The 19,970-nt window shown below is 50.9% G+C and overlaps 2 protein-coding genes across 4 annotated transcripts in view; one reads left to right on the top strand and one right to left on the bottom strand.

Annotated features, from left to right (window-relative positions):
• Positions 1 to 10,641, top strand: part of USP32 (ubiquitin specific peptidase 32) — an 80,804-nt gene extending 70,163 nt beyond the window's left edge. For all 3 annotated transcript variants that reach the window (XM_078873818.1, XM_078873816.1, XM_078873819.1), the window contains 5 exons: positions 449 to 782; positions 1,492 to 2,237; positions 4,014 to 4,208; positions 5,365 to 5,457; positions 5,879 to 10,641. In XM_078873818.1, the coding sequence (XP_078729944.1) occupies positions 449 to 782; positions 1,492 to 2,237; positions 4,014 to 4,208; positions 5,365 to 5,457; positions 5,879 to 6,052 (1,542 nt within the window). In that variant the 3' untranslated portion in view covers positions 6,053 to 10,641. The remainder of the gene's footprint in view (positions 1 to 448; positions 783 to 1,491; positions 2,238 to 4,013; positions 4,209 to 5,364; positions 5,458 to 5,878) is intronic.
• A 7,396-nt stretch (positions 10,642 to 18,037) lies between these two features.
• The window catches only part of MYO1C (myosin IC), a 37,835-nt gene continuing 35,902 nt past the window's right edge, over positions 18,038 to 19,970 (bottom strand). The window contains exons 30-32 of the mRNA XM_078873815.1: positions 19,176 to 19,273; positions 18,510 to 18,609; positions 18,038 to 18,092 (exon numbers count right to left, since the gene is read on the bottom strand). Of these exons, the coding sequence (XP_078729941.1) occupies positions 18,066 to 18,092; positions 18,510 to 18,609; positions 19,176 to 19,273 (225 nt within the window). The 3' untranslated portion in view covers positions 18,038 to 18,065. The remainder of the gene's footprint in view (positions 18,093 to 18,509; positions 18,610 to 19,175; positions 19,274 to 19,970) is intronic.

Below are 19,970 nucleotides of genomic sequence, written 5' to 3'. Positions count from 1 at the left end.
GACATGATTCCTTGCAAAAGGTTTCTATTTGCTGTTTGAACATCTTAATATCTCCTGTTTCATTGCCAGAAAGAGTAAAACCTCTTCTTATTTTTACAACAACAGGTTTCTCTATGCTGTCACTCATTTTGGCCGAAGGGCCTTCTTCTGGAAATGCTGAGGTCCACGGATAGAACGTCTTCCATCGTCTTGCTGTGGCCGCGTTGGACAGTGGCGTGTTGCCAGATCAAGAATGCATTCGATGAGTGCTCGGCGTTAACATAATAATATGCAGGCCTCTGTTAATCCATTGCCTGCCTGTGCCGTGTTGGTCATGGTGGGGTGGTGGGGGGGGAGTTATTTTGCGCATACTTCACCCTGCTGGTCAGTGCAGGGGTGTGGTGGGCGTATCCAGAATGGAGTGTCAGACCGAGTGATTCGTCGCCTGTGTGCTCGCTGCCGTGCACAGATCATCCACCTGAAGCGGTTCCAGTTTGTGAACGGTCGCTGGATCAAGTCGCACAAGATCGTGAAGTTCCCCCGCCGCGGGCTCGACCCCAGCGCCTTCCTGGCCCCGCGCCGCGACCCCGAAGACGCTCGCGCCGTCTCGCCCGCCACAGCCGATGCGGCCGCCACCACGGCCATGTTCGCCACGGCCGCGGCGGCCATCGCGGCCCTCAAGGAGGTGCAGCACGACACAGGCGGGGGGGCGGCGGCCGCGCCGGGCGCCAATCTCTACGGCGGCCTCGATGCCGTCCACTCGTCCTCCTCGTCCGACTCGGGGTTTGCCGTCGGCGCGAAAGGTGAGCGGCGGTACTGCGGCGGACACCTTGCTCGACTCGTTGGGCTGCGGCTCGAACCCGCTCGGCTCACCGGCGGTCGGTTGCCTCCTGATCACTGTCCGGTCGCTACGACCGCGGTTGGTGTTCCCGTGACCATCGCTCGTTGATTCCTCCTCGCCACGTTGAGGCCTCTGACCAGAATGACCGTTTCATCTCTCCTCCGCACTCTGTTAACTCAAGCGGCACGCTGCAGGTCTGAATGCGTCTTCTCTCTTTGCTTCATTCTACACTTCTGCTCCACTTTGAAATATCCTCCCATCGTCTTTTGCTCAATTTAAGAAACATATTCACTCTTGACCACGTTTTCAAGAATTTAGTTTGTTGCTGACCACTTGGCCATTTTTGTCTGCGCTCAGGATCTGTGATAAAAAAAAGCACCCTTGTGCGAGCTTCATTGTTCATTTAAGTTTCTCGTTCTCCCAGCCTCATTCCAATTGTGCTTTCGTGGCGTCATGTCCCCTGATACTAGGTATCAGTTCGGAACTCTAGCAGACCCGGCGCAACCACCAACCTCACCCCCACCCCCCCCCGAATGTTAGAGATCGGTCCGTGCAAGAACTACCCAAGTGACTTTTTTTGCTTTTAATCCACACCTTGATGAAAGGTGGTTTATCTTTACTTTCACTCGTTAATCTTACAAACACAACCTGACCGGTCTCTTTTTTGACAGCTTCAGGTGGAGGCTCCAACAGCCCAAGCCCGAGCAGCGGAGGCAGCAGGACCGGCAGCCCCGTCGGCAGCCCGCGCTTCGGCACCAAGGCGCGCTCGCATCTGCGGCCCAAGCAGTTTGCGCCGGGGAAGGGTCCCCTGCGCCTGGCCCGGGGTAAAAAGAAAGACGGCCTCGCCGCGGGCAGCCGGGAGAACCTGCAGGGAGCCGACTCGGCCGCCCCCTGCAAGGGACAGGCCCCGCTGCACGGGGGCGACTCCAAGGCCAGCTCGACGGACGCCGTTTCGGCGGCGGGGGGCGGAGGAGGAGGCGGCTTCGTTGGCGGTGCCGGCGAAGACGCCTTTTCCTTGGTTTTGCCAAATGACCAAAATCCCAACGGTGACAGCGGCCAGCAGTGCCTTCCTTCGACAGAGAGCGGCCGGCAAGGCTGCGTGAGAGTTTGCGAAAGCGGCCCGGGGCCTGAATGCAGCGACTCTTCCCGGCTGCGGGACGCTTTCTGCAGGGCGGGTAGCGGAGCGAGCCTCGAGGTCGTGAGCACTTGCGGCGGCGGCGGTGGCGGCAGTAGAAGCGACCACGGTGACAACGCGGAGGGGAGCGTGCAGGTGGCCGGCGAGGTGTGCCTGGAGAGGAGCAGCAGCGAGACGCTGGAGGGCGGCAGCGGGGAGCCGCTTGGTGCTGCGGTGAGCTTCCCCGACACGCTGGACACGAGCAGCAGCGGCTTCAGCAGCAAGGAAGACCTCTCTGCCCAGGTGAACCCTGCCCCGGAGCCGTCTGCAGCGGCATTCCGTACATTTTCTTCTTCTTGGTTCTTTCGGTAAAGTCACGTAGAATGGAAATAATAAAATAATAAAAATAAAACATAATAAAATATTCTCACGACGTTTCGGCCACAACGCAAGTAGCCGTCCTCAGGTGGAGAACAGGTCTGTCGAGGAGACAGAGTCTGAAATCGAAATTCCGTACTTTGTTGAGTCTCACAGCATGTCTTTCCTCTGATCGAAAGCAACCTGGGCCTTAAATCAATCATCGTATCTTATATCTATTTATATAGCGCTTTGTTGCAAGGCACTTTACAACAATTATAGCATTGTACAATAAGATGATAGTGGTTGAAATAAAGAGTGGGGGGTATTAAAAAGTGGTGGTGTAGTAGTTATGGTGACAGGAGAAGAGGTGGGGGAGTGGTTAAGAGGGGTTTGGGTAGGGTTAGTGATAGGGGTTGTGGTAGTGATGGGGGTTGTGGTAGTGATGGGGGTTGGGGTAGTAATAGATGTTGGGGTAGTGATAGGGGTTGCAGTAGTGGCAGGGATTGGGTTCGTGATAGGGGTAGTGATAGGGGCTGGGGTAGTGATAGGGGTAGTGATAGGGGCTGGGGTAGTGATAGGGGTAGTGATAGGGGCTGGGGTAGTGATAGGGGTAGTGATAGGGGCTGGGGTAGTGATAGGGGTAGTGATAGGGGCTGGGGTAGTGATAGGGGTAGTGATAGGGGCTGGGGTAGTGATAGGGGTAGTGATAGGGGCTGGGGTAGTGATAGGGGCTGGGGTAGTGATAGGGGCTGGGGTAGTGATAGGGGTAGTGATAGGGGCTGGGGTAGTGATCGGGTTAGTGATAGGGGTTGGTGTAGGCCTGGTTGTAACAGGGGGGGTGGGGGCAGGGAGCAGTAGTAGGATAGGCAATGGAGAAGCGATGGAAACGGAAGCAGGTCCGTGAAGACGATTGTTTTATGCTGCAGTGGGAGTTTGTTCCAGTTAACGGGAGCAAGAAGGGCAAGGGAATGAGAGCGAGACTGGGCGCAGGGCGAGGGAGACGGATGGTAGAGATTAGGAGCGGAGAGGAACGGGATGGGACACCGTAAGATATCGGAGAAGAAAGATCGGGGGGGCAAGACCGTGGGAGGGATTTGTAGACGAGACGGTGTTATTTACAAACAAAAATACGATTTTAGAGCTACAGATTTAATGATGTATCAATTAATCTGTTAGAATCAGTGCTCTCATTCAAGATACATTCAAAGAGCCGTGCACGTAAGACTCAATTGCTTGTAATCTATATATTATTTAGCTCGTAGGGTTTTTTTTTTCGCAGACACTTGTAATCTTAAGTGTTCTTCCGGATGTTGAGTTTTCTGTTACCAGACCCTAGTGCAGTCGCCTTCAAGTTAAAAAGCTCGAGACCATGATCGCACAATTTGAATGTTCAATAATTGTGGACTAAATAGTGCGCGGCGAAAGTGGTCATAACGAGAGACGGACAAGTGAGTGGGCCAGGGCAGGACACGTCATCAGAAGGGCACGCTCGGCGAGAGCCAATGAATGGCATTAGTTTGAGAGGACATCCATTCTGGAGATGGAGTGATGAAAGTGGCTCGTATGCTGGTGCTAAGATAATTCGTACATCACGGGATTCTGCGAGATGGCAGAGGCTTCGGGAGGGATGCCATTCCATTGATAATTATCGCCGCTGAGGTTTCAGTGGGAATAATGAGCGTGTGTGTGACGGAGTTGCGTGTCTCTCTCTCTGTGCAGGATGGGGTGAAGGAGGACTGCGCTGGGGATATGTGGCCGACGAGCGTGGCTTCGGACAGACTCCCCAACGGAGCCCCCGGCATCGGTACCATCGCTCTGGAGCCGTCCGCCAGTGCGGACAGAAGCGACTGTGAAACGGAAACGTCTGAAGACTCTGACGAGACGAAGCCCATCTACGATCTCTACGCCATTTCGGTAGGGGGGGGGGCGTTGCCCGTGAGTGTGCGCGGTTGTGTGTGTGTGTGTGGGGAGCGGTAGTGTAGCGGTTAGTGTGCTGCGCTAGCAACCCAGCGGCCCGAGTTCGATTCCCGCTCACTGCCAACATCGGTGGTGATTTTCTGAACCGGTCCTGGGCCTCCCCTAGATCGAATCAGCCTCAAATGAGTACCTGGAGCAGTGCATAAACATCGCCACTAGGGAGACAAAGACGGTCGGCGTGGTGTTGGCCACCCATGCCAATGTGTACCGTTCTGACCTTCATTGGTGCTCACTAACAGCACTTGCCCCAACAGTCTGTTAAGGCTATACGGTGAATATTTGTCTTTGCATTGTGTATGTGTGCGTGCCAATGATGTTTACTTTATATATAAGTACGACTGAATTGGTGTAGAGCACTTTACTCACAAATCTTGGAGAGTTAATAAATAGCCCTTTGTGGGAAGCAAGTAGTGATCGACCTGTAGAGATACTGCACTCTGCCATGCGAATGTGGAATTTCCACAACCGGCTTATATTTGAAAGTTATACATATGTGAATGGTTTTAATATTGAGCGGTGAAGTTTAAAGTCACCATTTCAAAAAAGAATACGAACGGGAGAGCCACAAGGATATTATCGTTCAGTCTTGTTCGTTACCACGGTTCTACGGTGTTTACTACAGTTGTAGCGAGCGATATCGTTCCCAGCCCTCCCTAGGTAAAGATGAGCTTTAAGTGAGTACCTGGTGCATTGTTTGAACACCAGCACATGGTGTTAGCCACACTACACCGTCGTATGCATTGCTAGCCAACATTGGTTCTCGTTAACAGCACCCGTCCCAACAGTCTTAAGGGGATCTTTGTGTGAGTGAGTGTGTATATACAGTATGTCTATTTGTATGTTTGTCTTTATATACGTATGTATAAGCATCAAACAGGCCAGGGCTCTGGGCTGTTATACATGCTTTCAGAGTCCCTGACTCTCTGCTAGCAATCATTAAGGGCCTTGGAGGTGCGACAGGGATGTCCTCTGGCTCCCACATTATATTGCCTCAAGGTTCACCTGGCCTGGCATAGACACCGTGGTGACGTGACCGTCATTCAATGGCAAATTGCGGGTATTGCTGTGTGTGTGCGTGTGTCTGTGTACGCAGTGTCACTCTGGCATCATGGGCGGAGGCCACTACGTGACCTATGCCCGAAACCCCAACACCAAGTGGTACTGCTACAATGACAGCAGCTGCAAGGTGAGCAGCAGGACACTTGGAGCTGTGTTGCCATCGCTGCGTGTGGATGCCCCCGCAGTGCCGAGAGCACCGTGGAGGGCCAGGGATGGTGGATCACACATAATTGTGAAACTCTCTCAAGCTTGATGATGGGGGTGGTGGGGGTTATGGGGTGGTCCCGATGTTTCTCTCCACCTGCTGGGACCTTTTTCAGGAACTTAAGAACCTTCCAGAACTTGGCACGAAATGCACCTCGACCCGAAAACACGTGGCAGAGCTGTGCAGCACGAGCACGGACACCCCCGCGCAGTCGTCAAACGGCAACTTCCATTCACGAATGACATTTCCGCCTCGTATCTCCCGTTGCTCTCTCTGCCGCCGCTTCTCTGCCCCCGCCAACGTTACCGGTTGCTCACTTGGCGCTTTGTCCTCTCGGCCTCAGGAGGTCCACGAGGACGAGATCGACACGGACTCGGCCTACCTCCTTTTCTACGAGCGCCGTGGCCTGGACGGGCGCGCCTTCCTGCCCACCCTGCACGGACGCTGCCCCGTCGACACCAGCAGCTTGGACGAGGACTTCGAGTCCGACTACCGCAAGTATTGCGTCATCCAGTAGCTCCCGCTGCGTCATCCAGTAGCTCCCGCTGCGTCATCCAGTAGCTCCCGCTGCGACGACCGGGGAGAGGTCTCCCCCGCCGCCGCCCGGCGCCGCTGGATCGGGACGCCGTACTTGAGTTTGGGCCTCCGGTGAACGTTGCGCGCTTCTCGAGCCGGGGCGGGCCCGTTAATGTCGCGTGCAAGCGAATGCCGACGGGCGTTTCTGGGCCGGCACGCACGACGACGACCTCCGGATCTGTGGGGCGCGGCCGCGTGTCCTGTGGGCCGCGCCGACGAGCGTCGTCGCGCAGCGTCGCTCCTCGCAACGTATTCCCGAAGGCTGGCGCTTGTCCCCCTCGACTCGCGACGTCTGCCCGCGTTCATTTTTTGAAGTCAACGCGGCACGAACACACGCTGCCGTTGCCACGCCGTTGGCTTTCCAAATTCTGCGTCGAAAGTGGTGCAAGTAAGTGGTGCATGTTGCCGTTCCAGCCATCGTCAAGCCCAGTCTCTTGGAGCATACTGGCTCGTGAAATTGTAGAGCCCTTTGTTGAAGTCACGTGTCCGAGTTTTGAGACGTGCTTCTCCCCTGGCATGCACCGTGCGTGTCCACAGTGCAGTCTGCCCAAGCATCCTTGAAAGAAATTTCCGTACAGCTACTCTCTCATCCGGTGTCTAGGTAGCTGTTGTTGACGTGAAGCAGCTTTGATTTGCGGGGTTTATTGTCATGTGAGCAGTAGCAGCTGGAGGTCAACACGGGACCAAACAAGTGAAACAAAGCAACCTCACGTGGCCTCTATCCCACACCTGCCCCAGCAAGCACCACCCTCATCCCCCCCCTCCCCCACCCCCACCCCCCACATGATACCGGTGTGAATGCACACGTGTGTTTGTGTCCCAGAGATAAACCACAGCACAAATATTATGGATATCAAAAGAACCCCACGGCCGTGTCAGGAAAGTGCGTCTGCATGCAGGCCCTTGAAGAGAGAGCTCCGGGTTCGGAACGAAGTGTTGGCACGGAATCTTATCGACGCAGTGCAAGACACCAGGCCAAGGACAAATGTTGGCTGCTGATCCTTTGCCAACCCCTCCACGCCTGCCCAGTGCCAGGGAAACGGAGGGAGCCTCGGTGCAGTATGTCATGCCGTGAACACAGGCGTGCCATTCACACACACGCACACACACGCGTTGCCATGCAGAGCCCGCATTGCATATGCACTTCTCAGAAAAGTGTCGGTTCGTTGCTGTCATAAACCTGTTTTTGTGGCTGTACACACTCAGTGGGTTCTGACCGGTTACTCTTGAGAGCACTTTCAGCCGTGGCCTCATCACGCAGACATGTGACTTGCGGTATAAGGGCAAATTCTACCGATGTGGTCTGGACGGAAAAGGGTCACTTCTGAAATGTTTTCATCGGTTGAATTCAGAGTGTCACACGCACTTGCACTCCCGCACCGGCGTCCGTGTGCGTACGGGTGAACGGCCGTGCATTCACCGGATCAAGCGCAACTCGGTCACGGACCTTGCGTGTGTGTGGATCCACAAGTACATATCCACACAGGTGAACAAAACCCTTCCATATGGACCAATTAAGCCTCGCAGACACGGGAGATAATCCACACGTGCCATTATACGCCGTGAGAACACGACAAGCAATGTTCTCTGTTCATCCAGAAACGTCGCGCCGATTCTCAAGGTGCTTTCTCATGGAGGTTCTGGATTTGAATGTTTGGCAATTTCCTTTTAAGGAGTTATGGGAAGGATCTGGAATTATACAGAGAAAATCCACGCATATGTAGGGGAACAACTCTTAAGGTCGACACCTTAAGATGAGCTCATGAGCCCAGTTCGTTTCCCCCCCTTCCCCGCCAGTCCGGCGGGTTTTGGAGTTTCATAAATCCGTGCGATGCAGATTTACTCACAGCTCTTGCAAGACGTCTGGTTAGCATCGAAGAGTCGGCCAAATTACCCTTCAGAGCGGGGGCCACTTTCAGCTCCCTCCAGTGAAGCTTGGAGTGTGAGAATGAACTTGCAGGGCTGCTCTTTTACCTTTTACACAGGGTGCCGTTATTTTCTAATTTATTCTCTACGTACCTACTTCTTACCACCAGATCTTACACATGAACCCTTGTCTCCAAATAGCTGGTTAACGGGGGGGGGGTGGGGGAGTGTGCCACGACACTTTGCAGACCATGCGATCAACTTTTGAGGGTTACATTGTGGAGGTCACGTTTTAGGTTTCCAGTCTTTGGGGTTGCCACGTGACAGATAATTTTGAGCTCCAACAAATCCGGTGGGGGGAAAGAGGCGTTGACGTGTTAATTCCACTGCAAATCTTGGTGTAGCCTTTGCGAGCGTCCCATCTAAATAATTCAATTTATTAATTTTTAATTGACGTCGAAACGCAACACAATTCGTTTCCCCTCCACGCGTCAAGTCAGATTCACTTTTCGGAATTGCCGACATTGTCCACGTCACGCCACGCCCCTTACAACAACCCTTTGTTTTCATCGGTGCATAATCAAATGGAAAAAAAAAATGCATTCCACGTCGTGCCGCTCATCTGTTGACGATTCTACAAACGTCGTGCTCTTGATATTCCAATGTAGGCCTCTGCAGAGAGTCGCCTGAAATGGGGTACATTTAAAGAAAGGTTCAAAAGCAAAGTTCCAAAACAATTCTAGCTGTGACATTCTTCCGCTGCAAATTATCCGAGTTTCTCAAGCCCTCACGCTTTCAGACGTGATCTGTTACAACCTTTCTTTCGGGTCTTATTTATTACAACTTTAAAAGTGCTGTTTTTTTTTGTTTGCCGTGCTGCTTGGCACTTTGGGGCTATTCTGTGCAGGACTTCCATCTGCACCCCGCGCCGTGCCCACCTGTGCGTTTGTTTTACTTCATTTGTAATTATCGTCGTCGGCCATGTTCGATCCGCTGCTGGATGAAGGCCACGAGATGATCCAGTGATTTCGATTGACTCCGTCAACAAAATGGGACTTGCATGCAAAGCTACATGCAGATTCCTCACGCATCGACATATATCTGCTGTATACTGCCTATACATTATATATAAAATACAAGAATGTATATATCCTCCTGGTTAATGCCTCTGATTAGCACAACAAGCAGGCTTGGTTTGTTTTTGGCCCCCTGCGTTATCCTGTAGAGCAGTGGTTCTTCACCTTTTCTCCAGCCTGGTTCTCAGAAAGGCCATCACGCATCCCCAGGTTAAGAAGAACCACTGCTATAGACGGAGCCGATAACATTTGTTTTTATAATTAACGTACCGTGTGTAGAAATGCATACAGCGATTTGAAATCCCCGGCCCCGACTGACAACAGGCGTAAGAGAATCGTCACCCAGCCACTGTGCAGCCACTGTCACCCAGCCACTGTGCAGCCACTGTGCAGCCACTGTGCAGCCCCGGCGCGTGACCGCGGGGTTTTGTTTTTTTTAATCGCGCGCGCCCAGACCTGTGGTCTCGTGGAGTTACGTGCAAGCCCCGCACGCATGGCACCGTGGGTACGCGCGTGCGGTCTCGTAAGCGCGTGATTTCGTGGGTCGCGTAATAAGGGATCGTTCAACTTTGTCGACGTTTTTACGAAACGGCAATTAATGGTGAGCGCCGGGACTCGCAATCCAGAGGTTCATCGGTTCGGGTTGATCTCCCGGCGCGGCAGTTGAAAGAACGGGGCAAGATGATTAAACCACCGCCACCACCACTGCCTCTGTCCAGCCGGCAATATACATTGGGTGCACCGCAGTTAGTCATTCGGCAGGGTGTCGTGTGGTGGGGGTAGAGTGTGGATGCTCCCCACCTCTGCCAGAACGTCTGTCCAGAACGCGCTCAAGCAGGAGTGGTGTGAGAAAGAGCCTCCACCTCCCGATTTTAGCACGGGTGGGCTTACGTAGCGGTGCGAAAGAAGTTCAGCATACACGCGAAGCAATTTCGCGGCTGCACCCTTACCTTTGCACGAGGGAATGTTTTCTGTGAGAGAGCGAGCGAATTAATCGTTGATATTCAGAGAAACAGTTTTGTTGGAATAATTGGAAATGGCATCCGTGTAAGAGTTGGCCCCTCGCAACCAGTCTGCTTGCTCGTGACAAATGTTGGTATTGTTGAACAAGCCCCAACTGGAAGGGCTGTGGAGCTAAACTGGAAGTTTATATATATATTGTTTTGTTTATATGAATTTATATAAGAGCATATTTAAGTTGTTTACATGGCACCACGTGATGATGATGATGATGATAATATCTGTGCATCTATACCCGCCTGCCCTCTCTGCCCTCTGCCCAGAGCATCGACTGCTGTCACTCCGTGGGCCGCGTTCATTCTGTAGGCAGGCGCGTTTAGAATCGGCGTCAGGTAAATCAGCTGACGTGCGCTATATGCATATTTGGAAGATCGTTTAAAATGTATATGATATTAATTTATGCAAACCAATTAAAGAGTGGGGTGCGGTTTATTTAATAATTATATAGTTTTCCTCCAAGTGAACGAATTCCTTTGTAGTGTCAGTGTTAAAGTGGTTTTTTTTCAGTATTAAAAACAGACCGGATTGACGCAGCCACGCGTGCACCCACAAGGGGGGCGGTGGGGGGAGAGGGGGCGACTTGGAGGTCGCTCCACAGCGGTGTGTGGGGGGCCACAGTGGTGTGGGGGGCCACAACAGGGTGGCGGGGGGGGGCACACTGAGCAGTCCATCGCGAAATCCTGCAGGGCGGGGCGACCTTACCGTCACGTGACCTTACCGTCGCGCGACCTTACTGGTCACGTGACCTTTAATTGTCACCTACTGCAACGTCCAGTTGGCTCCCGTCGTTTCGAACTCCTTTCCACAAAATCGGCGGATGCTTGGTTGCATCGATTCTGAAGCTAAATTTGGTTTTAAACAACAAAGAGTTGATGGTATGGCTTCCATACTATAGCATAGCAATGTAAGATTATACTAACAGATTTCAACTTCATGGATGCGTTGTAGTTAGGAGGCTAAGCCCTTTGTATGATTTTTGTCATAAAATACGGAACAATGTACAACTTTGATATGTATACTGTTACAGATAATGCAGATGTGGTACTACTGATGTCTGGCGTTGTTGTGTGGTCTCACTATCCGCTGTGATGCTGTCAGTTGTGATCGGGATTTCGTGGATTGTTTGGAGGTGGGAAAAAGGCGAGAACGTGTCGTCCAGGAAGCGTCGTAAGGAGGCTCTCGCGTTGAATGCATCGTTGTGTTGAAGAGTAAATTTGTCAATGTCGTGTTTAGGAAGTTTTGTTTTTTACATATTCCCCGGATTAAAATAATCACCTCCATGGATCTGCGCTCAGCTACTCAACATGATAAATGTGCTTAAGAACAAAATCGCAAAGTGAGGACACGGACTGAAAAAGCGAAGATCGATGTCGGGGGGAAAAGGAGAGTTGATGGTTCGTGATGTGTGAAATGTGTGTGTAGCGGGTTCAATGAGGTGGTGATGTGTGCTCAATGGAATTTGCCGGCTCCTTTAGAATGATATTTGGTCATAGAGCGAGGTTTATCTTGCGTTTAATATACGCCATTGGTGGCCAGACACGGCTGGTGTTCGTTAATTGTAACAATGTGCCATGTGTCGAAAATTGGATGTCCGTAAAATGAGTTTCGGAGAGACTTTTCCCGGAACGCTGGGCCCAGCGTTGATTCTCACAACGCCACGTTTCATTTTGGGTGCTTTTCAGCCGTGCTTGATTTGTAGTGTTGTCTGGTTTCAATTCAGCCAACGATGTCAACCGATTTCCGTAATTTCCGTGTCAAATAATTTGGTGGCCATTCAAAGACTTTGAAATGCCTTACTGATGCAGTTTTTTTTTAAAATTAGTGGCCGGTATTAAAGGTTTCTTTGATAACACGCTTCTTTCAAGTCGTCCTTCTGCGCGCATCGTTGAAGGCGTAAGTGCTTTGTAAGAGTTTGTCTGTGCGTGTGAAATGCACTTTGTTAATTGCATAGATTTTCACGGTCGAAAAACAAGATGTGACACAAAATGCGTAAAAAAAAAAAGAATCCGATTGAAACCAATTAACGGCGAACGATATTGACGAGTGCCACAACATATGTCTGAAATGTATTTCCGCCCAGGGCGGATAAGGGTGAGCGGGCAAGTGAGTGCGGTTTCTGGCCCAATTTTTGTTTTGTTTCGCGTTTGCTTCATTGGAACGCATTTGAAATGCAGTAAATTAATCGACTTTCATAGAGCCATCTTCAGGTTGTGTTTTTCATTGTAGCTGCGACCGCCCCTCGCTCAATGTGTGCGTTGAGAGTGTTACGCATTCTTGCCGAAAGCGCTGTTCTTTGTTGCATTGTTATCCTTCTAGTTGTGCATGAGTAGGACATTTACAGACGGTCTCTATCCCAGACGTAGATGATTCTTGAGCACCTAGTTCCTACTGGATTGTCGCACACTTTTGCCAAGTCAGCTCATACGCATGGGGTGGATAAGTGTGATGATTTGCATCTTGCTTTTTCCTTAGGCGATCCAAACTTAATGAGAGTTCCAAACTTTCAGCCCTTCACTATCGGAGTGAAATTTTAATGCATCTGCCGTGAACCGAAGAGAATATGAAAAGCCCGTGTAAAGATTTATTTTTTGAGAGTGATTTAGCCCGTTTTGGCTTCCGCGGTCTCTTTGAGGTTAATCGACATTTGAATACCGGATGCCCGGCGAAACGAGCCTGTGCAATGATTTCGACGATATGATTACTGTAGTTGTGATTTTATCCAGGCTTCATATTTACTTTTACAACTTTTAAGATGCTTTTTTGCCGTATGTGTTTTCCTATTGACAACTTTCTTTTGGAAGATTTATACACCACGTTGTGCGAACGGACACTGAGATTTGAACTGTAAAGTGCACTGATTATTTTATTGTCAATAATTGTTATGGCGTGCAAATAACAAGCGCGTGCGTGCCCGCGCGTGCCCGTGCGCGCGTGTGTGTGTGTGTGCATGCTCGAGTAGAAGTCACTGAGTGGAGCTTTAAAAAAAACTTTTTTTTGTTCCAACTTGACAGCAAATACAACCGCTCAGGAATGTGTAAAAGGTTCCACGAAGGGGGCGGGGGTTCCGTTTAATGAATATGAATAAATAATAAAAAAATGGCACTTTAGCAAAGCTGGTCCCACACGCGCTGTCTTTTGTGTTGAACTCGAGATGACCCGTGCGTGCGCATACACAGACACAAACAGCAAATGACACCCCCCCCCCCCCCCCGTCGATGCAATGCGTCGCCTGTTAACAGCCCCCTTGAAGCTGGTGGTGGAAATGGCACGTTCCTATGGCAGGGGTGAGTCTAGAAGCGCATGCATTTGTGTGCTGTGAAGAAAAGGGCTTGGGTGCCCAACATGTCGCCTATGACAGTATATACGGGGTGCTTCAAAAAAATGTTAACGCTTACATGGGACTAACGTTTTTAATGGAAAAAGAACGGATAATACACTGTTACGTGATTACAAATGTGTGTTAATAGCTTTAAAAAGTCAGTCTCCAATTGTTCGCCATCATTGTCAACGCGTGCCTGGAATCTTCTCCAGGTGGTCTCCAGAGCCCGGAGGTACATTTCTTGTGGCATTGTTGCAAATTCTCAGAAGTGTTAACGTTTTTTTGAAGCACTCTGTATTTAATCCTGCTTTGAAAACCCATCTCTTTAAAGTGGCCTTCCCTCTTTAGTTTGGGTCGGTTGCCCCTGGCTCTGTTTTTGTTTCCTTATTTGCATGCATTGTGCATTGGAATCCTAGGATGGAATACTCATAAATTTGAATGATGTATTTTTCATTTTAAGGCCACTGTTTTTGGCGAATGTGTTGAGTTTTCTCTCTACAAGAACCACTGTTGACTTCCCATAAGCGGTACTTTATTTACCCTTGGTCTCGAAACCTCATTGATTGAAATCAACCACACTGAACCACAGTCACCGCCTGCTCGTCACAGCATCCCTACTGATTGCATTTCCCTGCTCAATACAAGCAAATTAAGTGATAACCTTTTTTTTGCAAGCGGGTATGTTTATCGTACAATTTACATTTTACTGGCCGCATAAATCGGTAGCAGTGAAGCATTTCCAGCTCTTTGTGGTGGCACCCGGCAAGGGAGATTGTATGATGGTCTGCGTCTGATCGATCACTAAAACAGTCGTTGCATGTTGTTTAATAATGCATGTGGTCCAAACGATCACGTGAAAAAGTTCACCGATCGCACACAAGGATCGGCGGCCAGAACTTGTGCACGAAACACATCCCGGACTCACGGCAAGTGGCCGATTGCCGTGTCCGGCAAGGGGGGTGGTTGGGGGAGGCGCGTTGTGGCGTGGCAAGCAGTTCAACCAAAGAGCGCAGCAACAACACCTTTCTCAAATCCTCCCCCACCCCGTTGTCCACCCAGCAGTATAAACGGATACGGGGGGAAAACACGCGCACGCACTGCAGATAGCCCCCCCATTGCGCGGTTTGCGAGCGGTGGGGTAAAGTGTGGGACACTCACAATGTGTTAAGCCAGCGTGCGACGCGAGGCGAAGACTTCACCGCCACTACCACCACCACCCCATACTCGGTACCGCAAGGAGGGGGGGGGGCACATGCTGCACAGAGCCAGCCCCCATCCATGTCGAGGTGTACGGTACTTTTATTGCAGTCTTCATCAACACGAGTACACGGCTATGAATGCAGTCTCCCCTGCAGTGGGACACCACGACGATCCTCTTGCCGTCATCCCGACTCGCAGCGGATGTCCTGTAGATGGTCTCACCACATCACAGCAACGTTGAATTCCCACCCACCCAACCCACTTGCTCAAAATGTATCATCGCTCACAATGCACAATCCACTTGATAATGGAAAATCACTTCGATTTTTCAAACTTGCATTTAATAAATGTGACAATCACGTTGTTGCAATGAACGCTCTTTCGCCAGTCCGCCAGACGTCCGGTGACACGTGGGTGGGGAACAGGTTCCCAACTTGAGCAAACGGCCCAAACAAAAACTCATCGAAGACTTTGCCAACCAACGCTCCCCAAGCCCACCCCTTCCCCCCCCCCCCCTTGTTAAGCGACGAAGAGACCGGTATTTTTTTTTCTTACTTTACAACAATCAGAAGTCAAGAGACGGAAATCAGCGTTCACCGAGACGAGAATTCGGCCCGCGGTCTGCGTTGCGCAGTCGGAAGCGGCAACGGGAGGGAGAAAAAATCGGCCGGGCCCACGAAGCCTCAAGAGCGGCGGCGCCGCGACTCGCGACGCAGCGACGGGCACCGACGATCCAACAGAACGCGGCCAGCGGGCGCTGTGGTCATCAAACACAAAAAAAAATCGCTCGCGTCATGGTCAGAACGGTGGGAGTTCAAACTGCAGTGCAGGGGGTGGTGGGGGGAGGGGGGGTTCATAAATTCCCACCCATCGTCTCGCCGTGGTCAATAAATGGTTGTGAAAGTTTCTAGGTCAACAGTGGTCGTGGTATATCGACTGGGCTTCCCCCACCGCAGGAATGGAGAATGTGGAAATGTTCGCACATCCAAGCAGAAAGTCTGTTCTGTTCCATCAGCCCCATTTGGTAAGCTCTCCAAGACCAACGTTATCCAGCATCATTTTTGTTTAAGCAAGCAAACTCTGGAAAGATTTCCAGCTCCTGTGGTCTCTTTACCAGCAGTCCGGTTTGTTCAACAAATTCAGGGCTGCCAGGAGAGGAAGGGGAGGGGGGGGGAAGGCACTGCCCAACGCTTGTTGGAACAGGGAGACGCTTGGACTGACTGCGAACCTAACGGAGAGAGTCAAGAAAGTTTGCGTGCATTCAACGGGAATTTTTCTCTCTGGAGGAGCTCGCCGGTAAAGTGGCAGGGCAACCCCCACAGGTGGCTGATGGGACTGCAGGACAGCCGTCACCAGGGGCCAGGTGAATTTAACTTCCCCCTCGACATTGGTTTTGAACTCTCAAGACAACACACACACACACACGTGTGCCAATGACGCAGCGAAATTGAGTTTCATTAGCCTGACGTACATACATCGATAATATCATAGCAACATGTTTTAAGAAATAAATGCAGTTTGATTGAAAGGCAAAGAAGCACAATAAAGAGAATTACAATTTTCCCCAAATTGCACAAACATTTTTTTTTCCGCCCCATTATAACCTCATTTTCTTCGGGGCTTTATTTTTTTTTCAAAGAGACGTCGCCTCTCCTTGGATAAGTGCTCCCAGTATGGCTCTCTTCAAATTTTCGTGGCTTGTTTATGTTTTTTTTTTTGGCAGTTTGGCTTCACACCGCAGCAAAACTGCCGTGGCACGCGGCGCCGGTAACCGTGACGCTGGCGCCAACCGATGCCACGCGCACGCACGGTAAGAGAATCGCGTCACATCGCGATGATCATCGCCGGCGAATACAGAGACAATGAAGTGTGTGCCATTATTATCGGTTGGATTCCACATCTGAAAAACATAACGTCAACGGATTTAATGCGATTTGTGTGCGCGGAATGAAAGGACGTCCACTTATCACGCGATGTTCCAAGCCGTGTGAGATCACGGTCAAGAAATGATGATCTCATTGGCGTCGTCGGATGGCGCGTATCTCACACATTCCCCTGATTGTATGGCAGATGGTAGCCTGTGTTGGATGGGTGTGGGCTGGCACTATATGTTGCTCTGGAGAAGAGACATTTTTACAGACAAAAGTGAAGCACACAGAATGGACGAGAAAGATATTTAGAGGAAATGTGTTTATAGAAAACACAATTATAATTTTCAGGCCAATCAAATGGCTCCACCCCCACCCCCCTCTTGCTGTGTCTGTCACGGCTTTTGACCGTACTTCCCCGCAATGGTTAGTGGCAGTTGGTTTAAGAGGGAAGCCCTGGACCAGTTCAGATATCGCTCGCCATCGGTGTCGGCCATTGCAGGCAATCCAACTACTCCATGCCAACGCTTTCCTCACGTTTACAAAACCTATAAATCGGACAAAATGTACAAGAAAATTAAGTGTGCCAAAAAGGGAAACATAGTTCAACAGGAGCCATATGCCACGTGCTTTATCACTATGCATTGATCCAGCATTATATTTTGGCATCGGTGCGGATTACAGAAACAGAGCAGCCTCTTTCCAAAACCACCACCACCACCACCACGACCGGCGTAGAAAGAGAAGAGGTACCTCTCCCGTACGACCTTTGAGGGACACTGCCCGGTGCTTTGCAGCAACTTTTGATTACTTCCTCGGCATTAAGGACAAGTGCAGAGTGACCTCCGACGTTAAAGCTTGCGGACGTGGAGCCTATATCACTAGGCCGAAAGAAACGTGCCGGTTTTTTTTTATGGAATCTTAATGGCTTTAGGTCACTCCCAGCATGATTTGTCGAAGGGAAGCGAAGCAAGCTCATCTAATCTCAAGCTGCCTCACAAACTCATCGTTTCGGATTCCTCAGAAATATTTTTAGTTTTCGTGTTGCGACAGAAAGAAGTCTCAAGACCCGACGACGAAGGCCCTCCCCCCCGCCCCTCCCGCCCGACGCACCGTTTCACAAATCACAATCTTCGACAACATATTTTTAAGCCACTCGTACACATCCTTTTGGCATTAGTGTCAGTCCGCCTCAACAGATTGCATTACTGCTCTCCAAAAAACACATGGGGTGCGTATCTATAATAAAAAAAAAAAGACAGTGCCCCACTTTTGTGAGTGGCCCATGGGTCCCCCTGTCGAGCTATGGATCGTGAAGATGCAATCTCACAAACATGAACAATTACTCGAGGAAGTATGCAACAAAAAGAATTACAAAAAAAATCACACACACGCGCACAACGAGATAAGTGAACTATCGATAATAAATGCGCAGCGGTCGGTGAGCTCATGGCTGGTCCACGGTGTGCCTTAAGATGCCGGGAGAAGATGGTCTTCTTCCACTGTGCGAGGAACGGTGCTCCCCCCCCCTCCCCCCCACTTGCGGTCTACCTCCCACCACCCCCACCCTCACCCCCTCCCACCACGAGGGATGCAGCAGCCACATCATCTCGAGTTGAGACGCGGAGCGACCTGGGGAAACAGAGGAGCACACAGGGGACATGTGAGCGAACGCAGCCTAGGTCAAGCCGTCATCGCCCCCAACGTTCACGTGTCTCCGTTCACCAGTCCTTAAATGTAAACCACGTATGTACTCGGGTTGCAACAATTCCACGTGCAGGTGTTCGGGAGATCGATGCATCGTCGGATCATGAGAAGTGGTGGAGGTTTGGGGGGGGGGTGGTGGAGGCCTACATATGACAATGTTGTTTTTTTATTCCCCTCCCAGTTACTGTGCTATCTGCATCGTGCCGTGAGACGGAGGCATGAACTTTTGCAGTGAGCGGCGCACCACCCAGTGTTAGAGGGCATCCCTGGAAGATGACGTTACAGAACCACTTCTGACGTCCCTTCATCCACACTTAGTGGTAAACCGTAGGTTCAACTCACCACGGAGAGGTGGCCATTCTTTGCCTTGCCCACGATGAGCTCCGAGCCCGACGAGAACTCAATGGTTCCCTCCTTGCCCGGCCCAGAGCTGAACTTGATGCTGCGCCACACAATGGGAGAGAGGGCGGGCGTGCGCGCGCAACACAACACGCACCACAGGACACAGATCAGGAGACCGCAATCTGGCAAGTTCGCCGTGTGTAACACACGGCGACGCAACGCGCCGCTGTGGCAGCGCGGGGAGGGGGGGGGGGGCATCGGCGCGCAACTCGGATGGTCCCTCCTCGGGTGGCGAGGTTCGATTCCCCGCGTGGGGTCTGCACCTTCTCCCCTTGTTCCGCGTGGGTTTTCTCCGGGGCGTCTCCGGTGTCCTCCCAAGGCTAAGGCAGCATGCCACGTAACCGCTGTTGGCTCAACATCCCAACGCTGACACTGAGACCTGCAAAACTACTCAGTTGGGACTACGGCATAGCGGCAACGTTGCCCCCCTAATGTGGACGTACTCACAGGTTATGCCTGCTAACCCGTATGTTTCCCGACCCTAGCGACGGTGTTACACGATCGAGTGACGGTTGACTACGTACGGTGCGAAAAGAAGTTCAACATACAGTACACATACGTACGCACGTACACATGTGCGTGTGGTGCTGTGAAATGCCTACACACCTGCCCTGGGTGATGTTGATGTTGTCCGATTTCTTCGCGATCATGGCGAGTTTGGTGAGAGTCTCGATTATGTAGTCACTCTGCAGCACCACGTCTCCCTGCAGGAGCCCACAGGGAGCGGTGCAAACGAGGGACGAACGAGAGACACAGCAGAACCTCGTCTCAAAACTCATCATTCAATTGTGCTTCCTGCATACGTACATACATACACACGTAGATAAAAACAAAGATAAAGATTCCCCCATATAGCATGTTACCTACTGTTGGGGCAAGTGCGGTTAGCGAGCACCTATGAAGGCCGGCACGACATACGAGGGGGGTGGGTGGCCAGCACCACGCCCGGCCGCCTTTGCCTCCCTAGTGGCCATGTTTTTACACATCGCACCAGGTACTCATTTGAGGCTGAGTCGACCTAGGCGGGGCCCAGGAACAAATAATCGTCACTGGTGTTGGCCGTGAGCCGGAATCGAACTCGAGTCGCCGGGTTGATAGCGCAGCGCGCTAACCGCTCCCCACATATATATTAATAGACATATATACATACAAAAATTAAAATAAATTGTTTCAGTGACCACTCATACATGTCCCATTTAAAACATACATTGGCAAGGTAATTTACAAAATAAAATTACAAATGTGTTCATTGCAACCTCACTTAACTTTAGTCCCAACTTACTAGGCTAGATTATTATTTCTAGATTTGAAGCTTTCGTGACTGCAAGGATTCATACTCTTGGATTTTTTCGGTAAAGTCACGTAGGTAAAAAATTTAAATTAATAAAAGTAAAATAAAAC

The sequence above is a fragment of the Lampetra fluviatilis genome, chromosome 37 (assembly GCF_964198595.1).
Source record: "Lampetra fluviatilis chromosome 37, kcLamFluv1.1, whole genome shotgun sequence".
In the NCBI taxonomy this organism is placed as follows: Eukaryota; Metazoa; Chordata; class Hyperoartia; order Petromyzontiformes; family Petromyzontidae; genus Lampetra; species Lampetra fluviatilis.
The sequence above is the reverse complement of the archived record's forward strand: the minus strand, read 5'-3'. Positions and strand labels throughout refer to the sequence as shown.